The 14,817-nt window shown below is 41.6% G+C and overlaps 1 protein-coding gene across 1 annotated transcript in view; it reads right to left on the bottom strand.

Annotated features, from left to right (window-relative positions):
* Karl (lipocalin/cytosolic fatty acid-binding protein Karl) overlaps positions 1–13,784 on the bottom strand; it is a 74,305-nt gene extending 60,521 nt beyond the window's left edge. Inside the window, exon 1 of the mRNA XM_067153004.2 lies at positions 13,630–13,784. Coding sequence (XP_067009105.1) covers positions 13,630–13,755 — 126 coding nt within the window. The 5' untranslated portion in view covers positions 13,756–13,784. The remainder of the gene's footprint in view (positions 1–13,629) is intronic.
* Positions 13,785–14,817: the final 1,033 nt, after the last annotated feature.

Below are 14,817 nucleotides of genomic sequence, written 5' to 3'. Positions count from 1 at the left end.
TGCACTGCTTAGAAATCCGAATCTCCGATTTAAAGCTCCTTTGGGGGGGGGGGGGGGGGCGTTGTAGAGGTCCCATGGACATGATCACAATGTTAACAGCCATGACGGGGCAAGAGCCCTACCAAGAGACCACAGATTTTGAGGTGTCGTGTGGTCGGCACGACGAATCCTCTCGACTTCCTAGACCGGGGCCGCTATCTCACCGCCAGACAGCTCCTCAATTGTAATCACGTAAGCTGAGTCGACCACGAATCAGCCTTCAGATCCGGGTAAAAATCCCTGATCTGGCGGGAATCGAGTCTGGGACCTCCGGGTAAGAGGCGGGCAGAGTTCGATTCCCCTACATTACGGGACCGGCATCCTACAACAATCTCCTTCTCCTCCTTCCTCTTCCTGAACATTTTCCCCGTGCCTTGTGGTCGACACTTCGTGAGGATTTGGCTCAGTTTTAAAGCCGGATGCCCTTCCTGAGGCCAACTCTACGTAGTGAAATGTATTCGCTACTGTATGCATCTTTGGTGGTTGGTAATGCAAAGTGTTGTATGTAGATCAAGAGAAGTGAATTAAGACGAACACAAACGCCTAGACCCCATACCAGACGAATAAAGCAGCGGCATCTGCCATGTATGGGAAACTGTGTGTTATTATTGTAGTGTGGTGTGTGAGTTGCAGGGATGTTGGGGGCAGTACTAACACCTAGCCCCCGAACCAGGGGAGATAACCATTAAGATTAAAATCTCCGACCCAGCCGGGAATGGTACCCGGAGGCCTCTGAACCGAAGGCAACTACGCTTACAGTTCAGCCAAGAAGCCGGACACCAGAGGAATTAACCATATACAGTAAAAAAAAAAAACCAGCCCGGGCGCGAATCGAACCCGGGGTCCTTTGAACCGAAGTCCAGTGCGCTGACCACTCAGCCAAGGACAAGTACCACGCACTCTAAAATAACACAGATAGTTTTAGACTGACACTCACTAAAATATCGGCCGAGTAAATGGCTGCGCGGTTAGAGTCACGTAGCTGTCAGCTTGTATTCGGGAGGTAGTGGGTTCGAACCCCACAGTCGGCAGCCCCATCGTGTGTCTTTGTGACGTAAAGCAAATTGTAAAATATTAGAGTAAGAACAAAAGAAACAAGATGTTTCGAGCTCTTAATTTGTGACAATAACGACAATTAAGACTTCCGATGAACGCTTAATTCTTATTACAGGGATTTTAGTGAGTGTCTGTTCGGTATTGACAAATCTTGACTGTCGACCCTATCCTCATACTTCCGGCTTCTGCGCCATGCATGTCCCCGCCCAAACTCCCTCTATCTCAGTAACGGATGTGTGTGTATCACATTCACAGATAGCTAGTACGAACACAATGTGTGGTAACACAATGGCCGAGGTTAGCCAATATCAAACCACCCATCCTTTTACATTATTTCGTCTCAAGGCTTTGCATGTCCTTTACTAGAAATGATCTATTATGATAAATTATTACAGGGTACTTTAGGATACGGTTCGTGACGTGGATCACGTCCTAGTTCATGAACTATGGGCAACAGCTGAGTGGCCTAGTAAGAGGTCCTGGGTGCCGAGATACGCTGTGGAATAAGCGTGTGCATCTCGGCCACTTTGTGCTTATGCAGTTAGGACAACTCAATCCATCAAAGGTCCCTAGACGTTAGAGTGAAAAATTCTTATTTTGACTATTTCCAAGAAATACCAATATCTTACTTCATAGAAACTTATCACGTTTTCAGCAAGCTGACTTAAGAGAGTGATGGAGTCCCATTTCCATTGAAAGTCAGGAACTTCTTGGAAACAAGTAAGAGAAATGGAATTCAATGAGGCGCTATCAGTATCAACGGAGATTGTAGAAGAAAGCACAACTGGTTGATCCAGCAAAGAGGATGCCTCTAGAGTAGATATTTGTACTCTAATAACTCGGAGCTTGACAAGAAGTAATGATACAAAAATTGGTATTTCCAAGACTAAGATGGAACCGGTTGGGAAGAAACATAAGACATTTGAATACCAGAAAGAGATACAAAACTGGAACAAGATGATCATTGCAGATGCGATTAGTAATTGTATTGTTCCAGGCTAGTAATATAGAAAATGAAATCGATTCAAAGTGCAACATAGCTTATGCCGTGACTTCACAATTGTGATTCATTTGAGTGATTTCGAGGCCAAAAGTATCTTGGGATCGCTCTGTCTTGAGGTCGATTTCACTGTACGGGAATGATAGTTGGGTAGATTCATAGTATTTCATTCATAACCTTCAGGTGACTAAGGTGAAGATAGCGGGAATGATTGTTGACATTGATGGGCGAGAACAATGGTAGATTGGCAGGCATTTGCAGCGAACAGATAAAATACGAAGTCAGGAATGAACTCGATGAAGCTGTCCGAATGAAGCAACTTCAAGTGTGGGGTCATGTGAGGCGAATGGGGGATGATGAGTTATCCACGTGAACAATGAACTTGGCCAGGTAATTCAATAGACATATGAAGCGAATGGAAGACGAATGGTTACACAGGACAACAACGGAGTCGGCTATAGTGTAAGAGAAGTTGTACTAGTAATCATTATTTCCTACTGAACATCATTTTGTGGCCATCGACTCTTGATTCGTAATATATAAATAGCCGACGTACTAATGTATGGTAATGAGAGGCTAATATTTGAGAAAAATATTGGGATACTGGTTAAAGTGCTGACGGATATATATGTTCGAAGAAAGAAGTGATCTGGCTCATTCCTATTCCGCGGACAGCGAAGCAGATTAATAGATTTAAATTCAAAAGAAAAGGCTCACATAACTTCCGTCAAGCTTTAGAGAGAATGATTTCTAATTGAGTGGAGCAGGCAACAGAAGAAAAGGATACACTGATAGCTCTGTGTAAATTAAAGTATAAAACTAGACACACATCCGTTCTCGTATTTGCTGGGTGATAATGTATGTAAATAGTTTATCCTACCCGCAGAGTTCACTTTTCCGCTTCAATAATCCGCCTTGCCCAACCTACCAGAATGAAATCCGGGAAGCAGTTCTGTCTCGTAAACATTTGAAAAGATTACGTTCGAATCGAGAATGAATTGCAATACAATGCGGAAATAAAAGGCAGAAAATAATGGGCCACTTTTTCAAAAACTGCGCAGCAAAATCTTCAATATTTAAAATCATACTTTAAGAGAAGAGAATGCCTTTGCTGGCGAGAACTAGTCTTCACAAAGCACGATGTCTTCTAGTAAGAGCTAGAACAAACTTGTTATTTACATTGGCCTGACAATATGAAAGTGACTGTTGAGGATTAAACCTGCCTTCGGGCTGAATACTCAACAAACATTAAGAAATGATTGCGTCATCATCTCCATAAATTAAATTTATGTTTTTTCTGTACACTAACAAAATGATCATTTTGTTTGACTAAAAACCTTTCTATGCCATATAAAGACCTTAGGGACCACCGATTCAATTTCTGTATGTCTAATAATATATTTAAAAGTTGCTTTACGTCGTACCGATACAAATAGGTCTTACGGCGACGATGGGACAGGAAAGGGCTGGAAGTGGGAAGGAAGCGACCGTGGCCTTAATTAAGGTACAGCTCCAGCATTTGCCAAGTGTGAAAATGGGAAAACACGGAAAACCACCTTCAGGACTGCCGACAATGAGGTTCGAACCCACTATCCCCCGAATGCTGGATACTGGCCGCACTTAAGCGACCGCAGCTATCGAGCTCGGTAACAACAATAATAATAATAATTATTATTATTATTATTATTAGTTTTACGTCCCACTATTTCTGAGGTTTTCGGAGACACCGAAGTGCCAGAATTTTGTCCCGCAGGCGTTCGTTCACATACAAGTAAATTTACTGGCAAAAGGCTGGCATATTTGAGCAGATGAACCGGAATAGAATTCACAAATTGGACTCAGAAGGCCAGAGATCCTATCGTCTGAGCCACTCACCGCGGTGGTAGGTGTTTGTTTGTTTGTTTGTTTGTTTGTTTGTTTGTTTGTTTGTTTGTTTGTTTGTTTGTTTGTTTGTTTGTTTGTTTGTTTGTTTGTTCGTTTGTTTGTTTGTTTGTTCGTTTGTTCGTTTGTTTGTTTGTTTGTTTGTTTGTTTGTTTGTTTGTTTGTTTGTTTGTTTGTTCGTTTGTTCGTTCGTTCGTTCGTTCGTTCGTTCGTTCGTTCGTTCGTTCGTTCGAGAATCTCGTGAGATAATATTATTGTTTTTTACGTCCCACTAACTATTTTTATTTTTTACGGCTTTCGGAGACGCCGAAGTACGGGACTTTGTCCCGCAGTTCTTTTACATGCCGATATATCTACCGACACAAGGCTGACGTATCTGAGCTCCTTCAAATAGCACCGAATGGAGCCGGGATTAAACCCGCCAACTTGAGCTCAGAAGACCAGTACTCTACCACCTGGGGTACTCAGCCCAGTAGCATGTGACAACCGCAGGACATACTTTTATTAAACTCAGTATTATATATATTTACCATTATGTTAACTTAGATTACGGCATTCGAAGGGAGGAGGACTATGAAGGGTTTGAAATGATTTCTTGCTGAAATTTTGAAAACCGTCAGCTGCCAAAACAGATATTTTGACAGAAATAATTGCGATTTACCAAGGATATGGTCTTTTGCTCATTAACAATAACATTACCCTAATTACTATTGTTGATTAACGCGCCCTCTCTCTTATGCTGCCACTCATCACAGCTAGACATATAGTTTCTCTGCAAGTGGAAATGCTACTACTTTTTATCGACTTATTACTACTAAGCAGAATTAAAAGACCTAACGCAGAAGTGGGAGGTGAGGTACTCACATAACCTCGTAACGTGACTTTCATCTGATGTCGAAATACAGTACAAGACCATTGTGCAAATGATGAGACTTGAACTGCGTCGCTAATTCTATTCGGTCACACCTTTATGATCGAGAGAATTAATATTCGTGTCATCTCCGCAGACACTACACTACAACAAAACTCTCCCTTTATCGGCACGACAAAAATAGCACCAGCAATGACAAACATAATAATGTGGATACGATTCTTAAATTCAGTAACATGATATCAGGTGAAGTAGAATACGCTTACCAATATCTAGTAAATGGTAGGTTAGATCGATAGATAGTCTTTATTGGTGTGAAATTAGGATTATTATTATTATTAGAAAAACAATAATTTTGAAACTAAACCTAATATTTTGTAATCTATGAACAATAACATATTTACTGTCAATCAATCAATCAATCAATCAATCAATCAATCAATCAATCAATCAATCAATCAATCAATCAATCAATCAATCAATCAATCAATCAATCAATCAATCAATCAATCAATCAATCAATCACGATTGATCTGCATTTAGGGCAGTCACTCAGGCGGCAGATACCCTATCTGTTGTTTACCTAGTAATTGTTTAAAGAATGTCAAAGAATTTGGAAATTTTTCCAAAAACATCTCCCTTGGTAAATTATTCCAATCCCTAACTCCTTTTTTTCTAAACGAATATTTGCCCCTATTTGTCCTCTTGAATTTCAACTTTATCTTCATATTGTGATCTTTCCTACTTTTAAACCACCACTCAAACTTATTCGTCTACTAATGTCATTCCACGCCATCTCTCCACGGACAGCTCGGAACATACCGCTTAGTCAAGCAGCTCGTCCTTTTACTCTCAAGTCATCCCAGCCCAAACTTTGCAAAATTTTCGTAACACTACTCTTTTGTCGGAAATTACCCATAACAAATCGAGCTACTTTTCTTAGGATTTCTTTTTCATTTCTCGAATCAAGTAATCCCAGTGATGGTTCCATACACTGGAACCGTATTCTAATTAATTGTGGTCTTACCAGAGACTTACACGCCCTCTCCTTTACATCTTTAGTACAACCTCTAAATACCCTTATAATCACGTGAAAAGGTTTGTAATCTTTATTTGCAATTCTGTTTATGTGATCACCCAAATAAATATCTTACCGTTTGTTAATCCTAAGTACTTACAGTGATCCCCATGAAAAACTGTCACCCCTTCAACGCAGTAATTAAAACTGAGAATACTTGTTCACTTTGTGAAACTCACAACCTGACTTTTTACCCCGTTTATCATCATACCATTGCCAGCTGTCCATCGCTCATTGTTGAGATCTTTTTGACCATTCACTCACGCATTCATGCCTCTTTCACCTCACAAGTCATTTTTAAAGAATCAAAAAAGTGGATCAATCCAAAATTTATTTGTAAAGACAACCTGTACAAAGATTGTTAAGCTGATTGTTGTTTTAAGGGAGAACACCGTCGTAATACTAATTTAAGGAAGAATACGACGAAGACAGGAACAACGAAATAGTGTTTAGTAAAAGTATGCAAAAATAACTTTAAACTCAACTGGGGCCCTGTAATCTCCATGCACGTTGCAAAAATTGGCAGCCCAGGATTGTATGAATACTGTACTGTAATAGGTACGCACAGTCATACATATTTTTTCGATTTATTCTTTGAAACCGTCCATATCCGATGGTAAATATTACCTAGCTAGTGTCCGGCTCCATGGCTAAATGCTTAGCGTGCTGGCCTTTGGTCACAGGGGTCCCGGGTTCGATTCCCGACAGGGTCGGGAATTTTAACCTTAATTGGTTGATTTCGCTGGCACAGGGGCTGGGTGTACGTGTCGTCTTCATCATCATTCCATCCTCATCACGACGCGCAGGTCGCCTACGAGAGTCACATCGAAAGACCCGCATCTGGCGAGCCGAACTTGTCCTCGGACACTCCCGGCACTTCATTTTTTTCACCTAGGTAGTTGCAGTGATTATTATTAAACCTATGGAGAGTGTGTTCGTTTGAACGTCGCCCTCCTATGCTTCTCAAGCTTATCTTAGGTCCAGGCCAGGGGTTTAAGACTGAATGCTCGTTCTGCTGCCACGCACTGGTTCTACTGAAATCCCTACCCGAAGCTGACAGGGTTGGAACCTGGAATACTCAAGTAGGAACATAATGGCCAGGCCACTACGCCAGAGTAATGTGAAGCCGTACATATTTTCAATATTATTTCACAAAATTTAGAAGATAGCAGCAGATTATTGAGACCTGAAGAGTAGGGCCTACACCAACTCCCACCTCCCTTTCAACCTTCCAAACCAAACGAGTTGGCTACGCGTCACGTGGCTGTGAGCTTGCATTCGAGAGATGATGGATTCGAACCCTTCTGTTGTCAGCTCTGAAGATGGCTTTCCGTAATTTTCCATTTTCACGTAAGGCTAATACTAGACTGTACCATAATTGAGGCTGCGGTCGATTCCTTCTAAGCTCTAGCCCTTTCCCGAAACCTTAGATGTGTTAGTGCGGCGGAAAAGCACCAACAAAAAGTGAATAAAACAATATATTTATTCTTTAATATTATATATATGTCCGCCTCTGTTGTGTAGTGGTTAGTGTATTAGCTGCCACCCCCGGAGGCCCGGGTTCGATTCACGGCTCTGCCACGAAATTTGAAAAGTAGTACGAGGGCTGGAAAGGGGTCCACTAAGCCTCGGGAGGTAAACTGAGTAGAGGTGGGTTCGATTCCCACCTCAGCCATCCTGGAAGTGGTTTTCCGTGCTTTCCCATTTCTCCTCCAGGCAAATGCCGGGATGGTACCCAACTTACGGCCACGGCCGCTTCCTTCCCACTTCCTTGTCTATCCCTTCCAATCTTCCTATCCCCCCATAAGGCCCCTGTTCAGCATAGCAGGTGAGGCCACCTGGGCGAGGTACTGGTCATTCTCCCCAGTTGTATCTCTAACCTAATGCCTCACGCTCCAGGACACTGCCCCTGAGGCGGTAGAGGTGGGATTCCTCGCTGAGTCCGAGGGAAAAACCGACCCTGGAGGAGAAACCATTTAATAATAATAATAATAATATTATATACATGATTCTGTTTGTCATTCACAGCGATGTTGAGAAAACGAGAAGGTTTTAACAGTTGAAATTGGCACCAATAGATTTCTTATTTACAAGAAAAATACACTGAACCTCTCAGGACCACGACTTGTGTACTTTTTTTTTTTAAGAAAATACGTTTCTATCAGCGAAATCGTTGTCGCACATTCGCCATTATGATGTAGGTATACAATCGTCATGATATCGAACTGCGTACATCCTGACTTCCTTTGAATTCCACAGATATATTTCAGACTTAAACTGATACCTATCAGTTATGGGTTACAAGAACAGTGTAATGATGACCATCATACTTGAACTGTTCAGTGAAAAATATTAACTTTCAGTGAAATGTACGACTTTCTTTTTTCCATTCTGGGCTTTATCACTATCAATAAACACCACGTAGACAAAGTCACATGCTGGCCGTGGTCGTTAACGTGTCAAATCTTTACATTTTGACACCGTTTCCAATCCCGTTCGCTGAAAACAATGTTACCACCAGAATGTTGGTCGGCAGGGCATTATGGAATTACTGATCACTAGAATGCGTTGCCAAAAACCTGGATTAAATTCAAAACCTCTCCGCAGTACTCGTATGGAATGAGGGCGTGCCGTCTCAGAACTCACGAGAGGACCCGTGCTGCTCCACGGTCAGATAACTCGTCTTGATATGCCTGTAGCAGTCCTGTATTTTGCATGCTCTTTTCAATAGTGTTATGATCATTTAATACCAGTCTATAGTAACTGATTCGTTCATAATGTAGTTTAAAATACTTCTTTCCATACCATATCCACTATGCTTTGACCATTCGGCCGTATCCGGATCTTAACATTTTCATTGCTCGAGATAGTGCAACCTTAGTGCAACATAAAATTAGCCGTGGCTGAATACTGGTTCGGGTAAGTAGACAAACCATTTATTGAAGAGTTTGTTCCTGCGCTTTATTAATGGTCATACAGAAGGCTAGTCGACATGATTCCTTCCCGTCTGTACGTACGTAGACTGTTTTCTCTTAGCAGCACGTAAGTAATTACTAATTAGGAACATTCTGCCATCTGTTGAGTATATTCAGAAGCTGGAGAAGGTCAGAGAATCAAAGAGTATCTAACAGATAATAGTACTCTTCCTTCATCACAGAAAGTGTAAACTCTCTGGCTTGACAGGTAGTAATCAAACACGGCTGCTTGCAATGACATTACTAAGGATGAAAATCACATACATCAAAATATTAATTAAAGTGTTAGTTACTTAGCAATCTGCTAAAAGTACAGAATGCATTGTGGGTTAGGATAAGCCTTCACCTGCAATTATTGGAGTAATCATTATTAATGATTTGATTTTACGATTACTAAACGTTGGCTGGTCTTAGAGACCTATCAATGTCTCATGATTCACCGGCAGGGAATCCCGGAGAGAATAAAACAGAAATGAAGCAAATCGGTCCAGTAGAACGGTCGGACGGATTTGCCGAATCTGTTTTCAGTACACTTTTTTTTTTTTTTTTTTTTGCTAGTTGCTTTACGTCGCACCGACACAGATAGGTCTTATGGCGACGATGGGACAGGGAAGGGCTAGGAGTGGAAAGGAAGCGGCCGTGGCCTTAATTAAGGTCCAGCCCCAGCATTTGCCTGGTGTGAAAACGGGAAACCACGGAAAACCATTTTCAGGGCTGCCGACAGTGGGGTTCGAACCTACTATCTCCCGAATACTGGATACCGGCCGCACTTAAGCGACTGCAGCTATCGAGCTCGGTATACACTCTTTTAATGTATAGATTTGTACGTAGTAATAAGCAGATAATAAGCACTGTTTTGTGTATCTATCATTAAGTAAACAGTTATTTTTTTTTCTAAGAATATTCTTCAATGTTTACTTTCCTCATACTATTAAACAATCAATTTTACTTTAGAAATACGTATTTTAACAATCTACATTCCTTTAAAAATTGTTATTTATTATAATTTATTATCATTTAAGCAGTGTAAATTGTAGTTATTATTTGTAATGTTAATTTTGTTTCTTGGCCTTTTCCCAATTTTTGGCGTCGGCTGCACTTGTGGATGTGGCCCAGTTCTACGGGCGGATACTCTTCCTGACACCAGCAGTCTAATGTAATTGAATCTCGAGGATCAAGGTTATTGGTCCACCGTCTCCACAGCTCTGTGGACAGGTTACATCCTCGGGACATTCATGAGATTGACTCAGCTAAAGATTTCAGTGAGGCATTAAGCAGACTCCCTCCCTCTTCCTAAACCGAGCTTGTGACCGGTTTCCGCGGAATACGAAACAGATAATGTTTAGTATTTAGTCAGTGAGGAAGTTTTATACCATCCTGAGATACGTGGAAATCAGGATGAGGCAAGACCATGAGATATTCTTCTCTTCGTTGGAAAACCATCGTAGCCTAGCGTAACTGAACATCTGCCAGAGTTTATTTTATTACAATTTACTTTACGTCACACCGGGGTAGGAACGGGAAGAAAGCGAAGCGGCCGTAGCCTTAGTTAAGGAACAGCCCCAGCATTTGTCTGGTGTGAAAATGAGAAACCAGAGAAATCTTCAGGGCTACCGACAATGGGGTTCGAACCCACTATCTCCTGAATGCAAGCTGATAGCTACATGACTCAAATCGCGTGGCCACCTTACTCGATTTCGTGAATTGTACTGTTTCCACTCACCTGTGGTTATTTCGTGATGGATGCTGTATTTTTTGCATCTGTTTCTTGGTACAGGCCGGAACAAAGTGTAGCTTCCATTGAAATCTAATTCTTATTTGTGACTGTGACAGGATGAAAAATGCTGAGGTTCAGCTGAAGCTGAGTAATACATTTAGAGCACTACTACTGCGTCTGGATGTTGTGAAATATGCTACCCGTGAAGTCATTTGAGCTGCAATAGCACTTTCTGATTCAGTGAGGAAAGCAAAAGCAAACTACCCCACTCCTCATCTTACCTAGAATGCCTCATTATGGCGATGCTGTCGATTTTTGTGGTTTCCTTATAACTGCATGACCTTCACTGGTGCTAATTGAAGATCCAGCCGGACCAATTAATTGTGGGGAAAAGAAGGCTGGGTGGACATGGGATATCTTATTCTCAACCTAGATAATGAGTGCATTTGTTCATTCATCAGCTTAGCAGCTCGTTGTATCCTAAAAAGCACCATTACCAGTTATGTGCTTAAAAGGAAACCTGAAAGTTTCGAAGCAGCACTATGATGGGGCATATTTGGCAAGCAAGGAATGAGGTAGTTTTTGCTGGACGTGTAAGTCCGAGAATTCGCAGGCACTGAACGTTGTTACTAAGCACCACTAATACTTCTGTAACTACCATAGCCATAAATGAAACCATGATTTCAGTGGAGCTACATTTTGCTCTGGCCTAAGCCAATTGGCAATTTCAAGAAGACTTCGTTCATTAGTTTCATTACACATGACATGAAAGTAGAAAGAATGCATGCTAAGAACAGATGGGAACAATAATAAGAAAGTATTCGTTATTTAGAAATGCTAATTCATTTTGAACACTCCAGATGGATGTTTTGGTGCCTAACATATATTGTAGGTGACGGTCGTTCGTATATGAAAGGGTATAGTCGAAGTTGATCGGTACAGATTAATTATTTTTCAAATGATACAATCATATAAAAAGATATTATTATTATTATTATTATTATTATTATTATTATTATTATTATTATTATTATTATTATTATTATTATTATTATTATTATTATTATTATTATTATTTCGCCTCTTTTCCATACCCTGATATGTTGTATGTGAAGAGGTGTATATCAAGACAAACACAAACACCCAGTCCCAAAGTTAATGAAATTAACCAGACGCGGCAAAATCTCCGACCCGGCCAGGAATCGAACGCAGGGTCCTCCAAGCCGAAAGTCTCGATGCTGAACCCATGTTGCCAATTACAACTACTAGTAGTAGTAATGTTATTGTTTTTACGCCCCACTTATTACTTTTTCTGTTTTCGGAGACGCCGAGGTGCCGGAGTGTTGTCCCGCAGGATTTCTTCTACGTGCCAATAAATCTACAAACACGAGGCTGACGTATGTGAGCACCTTCAAATACCACCGGACTGAGCCAGGATCGAGTCTGCCAAGATGGATTCAGGAGGCCAGTGTTCTATCACCCCTACTACTCAATCCGGCTAGTAGTAGTAGTAATAGTAGTAGTAGTGGTGGTGGTAAGATGATACAGTCCACAATTTCGAAATCACTATCTTTACCGAAGAATATTAGACTATACCCAAGCAGGCGTACCACAAGTCGCTCTGTCACTGTGAGCTCGCATCCGGGATATAGTGGGTTCGAACCCCATTGCCGGCAGCCCTGAAGATGATTTTCCGTGGTTTCCCATTTTCACACCAGGCAAATGCTGGGTCTGTACCTTTTAATTAAGTTAATTAAGGCCATGGCCGCTTCCTTCCCATTCCTAGGCCTTCCCTGTCCCATCGTCGCTATAAGAACTATCTGTTTCGGTGCGACGTAAAGCAACTAGATATATATATTCTGTCGCAATATACCACAGGTGCTGGTTACCTTAAAGTTGTCCTTGGAAAGGTTGAGTGGTTCAATCAGGGATATACAACATCCATCCTCTCTTCAGATGGAATTAAGACAATACTTTTCTTAAGCCCTCTGGCACGTATTAAGATCCTACGTAGACCAAAATAATTTCGGTTGAACACATCAATACTATCTTCACAAAAACCAAGATTACAGACACGTTTCAAATATAGATACATACTTGAGAATTGTTATGAATACGTCTTCAGCATCTAAATGAACTAAGTACAATATTGTCATTCATAGCTGTGAATGCTAAGGCACCGAGCGAGTTGGCCGTGCGGTTAGGATCTCAGAGCTGTGAGCTTGCACTCGGGAGATAGTGGGAATCCCACCGTCGGTACCCCTGAAAATTGTTTTCTGTGGTTTACCATTTTCACACCGGGAAAATCTGTATCTTAATTAAGGCCAACGCCGCTACCTTCCAAATCCTAGCCCTTTTCCGTTCTTCCGCCGCCGAAACCGTCGATCTGTTCGTGCGACGTTAAACAGTTCGCAGAGAAGAGTGCTAAGGTACCCGTCTCCTTGGCTGAATGCTCACTCACAATCTTCAGTTCAGAAGGACGTGGGTTCGATTCCCTGCTGGGTCGAGGATTTTAGCTATATCTGTGTAATTTCTCTGCTCGAGGTCTGAGTGTTTGTGTTTGTTTCAATATAGGTCTACGCATCTTCTGTGAAGTCATCACTCCACATAGGTTTGGCACCAGAAGGTGTACCCAGCTGTAAAACATATCTGCCATACATTTCGCACCAACGACCTCACTAGGACCTGAGAAACGCGGTGGAAGAAGAAGACGAAGAAGAAGAAACAGCTGTGAATGCTTAGACATGTAAACCAACAGGCACAAAAGAAAAGTAAGTGATTTAGTCTTGAAACTGTTGGCCATCCCGTGGGTAGTAGTTTCTTCCACATCTACTACTAGCGATTGTTGAAATAGCCCTGGTGTACCTTATCAACTTAGTCCTAAAGAGCTCAGTATAATTCAGACAACACACGCCCAGTTCCCAAGAATTGTCCACCAGAGCAGCTGTTACACACTTGGCCACAATAAACTGATGCGTAGATATATACTATTGGAACTACAGAGTGACTCACCTCCTGGAGGTCGAAGTTGCGGATGGCTTTGACGTGAGGGCACTTGGTCTTGTCCTCTCGTCGTTTGGCCGTCTCGCCCGCGAGCACTAGGCACAGCAACAACAGTAGCCGCAAGCTTCTCCACATCTCTGTTCTGTATGAGCTGCTGGCGGGCACGCAAGGCTGAGCCGCGACTGTCACGTGAAGAGGGCGGGGCCACGTCTTATTCAGCAGGACCATCATCGGTTCGAGACTCGGATTCCCTAGTCATTTTATTTCTGTGTCAATACTCTTTACAGTCTACTGAACTTCATATCTAATAACCAATGGTACACCTCAGATGGTAGGAGGTAGAAAGAGCCGAAGCAAGCTCGATATATTCTGGGACATCCATTCATAACTTACAGTCTCGTACGAATTAACTGGAGCACGACAATAACATACACACTTTATGTGTTCTTTTTGCATTTATTCACTATTATACAACTTTTATCTTTGTTAGACCGAGGCAGTTGGCCGTGCGGTTAGGGTCGCGCAGCAGTGAGCTTGCATTTGGAAGATAGTGGATTCGAACCCTACTGTTGGCAGCCTTGAAGATGGTTTTCCGTGGTTTCCCCATTTTCACACCAAGCAAATGCTGGGACTGTACCTTAATTAAGGCCACGGCCGCTTCCCTCCCCTCTCCCGTCTTATCACATCATCGCCATAAGACCTATCTGTGTCGATGCGACGTAAAGTAAATTTAAAAATAAATCCTTCTTACAAGCTAATAAGCCTTCTTTCTGTTAAAGTCATTAGTTCAGAATATGTTTATCACTGCAAGGTTATAGCGAAAGTAACTTACAGTTTATTTAAAATATTATTTTATAATGCCTCAGACTTGTCTTAAAATATGAAGTCTAGTTCCACGTATTCTGGAAGTTATGATGACTTATATTATGCTTGTCAGTGGCACATTCAGTTAATCGCTATCGTTATGTTCTCATGACAGTGGGTTCGATCTCGGATGAGTAAATCCATAATTAAAATCCACTAACTTCCAAACGTTTTCAGTCCCACTAAAATTAGCATAGATACCACAAGCTTTGAGCACATATGTTTGAGTTCATCATCACGATACCACACTCCAATAAGAGACTAGCAAGCGTACTTTTGTGGAACAGACAAGCTCCGCGAGTCTCCTTTTGCAAATAGCCCACATGGTTTCTA

Source organism: Anabrus simplex, chromosome 1 (assembly GCF_040414725.1).
Source record: "Anabrus simplex isolate iqAnaSimp1 chromosome 1, ASM4041472v1, whole genome shotgun sequence".
In the NCBI taxonomy this organism is placed as follows: domain Eukaryota; kingdom Metazoa; phylum Arthropoda; class Insecta; order Orthoptera; family Tettigoniidae; genus Anabrus; species Anabrus simplex.
This window is presented reverse-complemented; position numbering and strand designations above follow the sequence as displayed.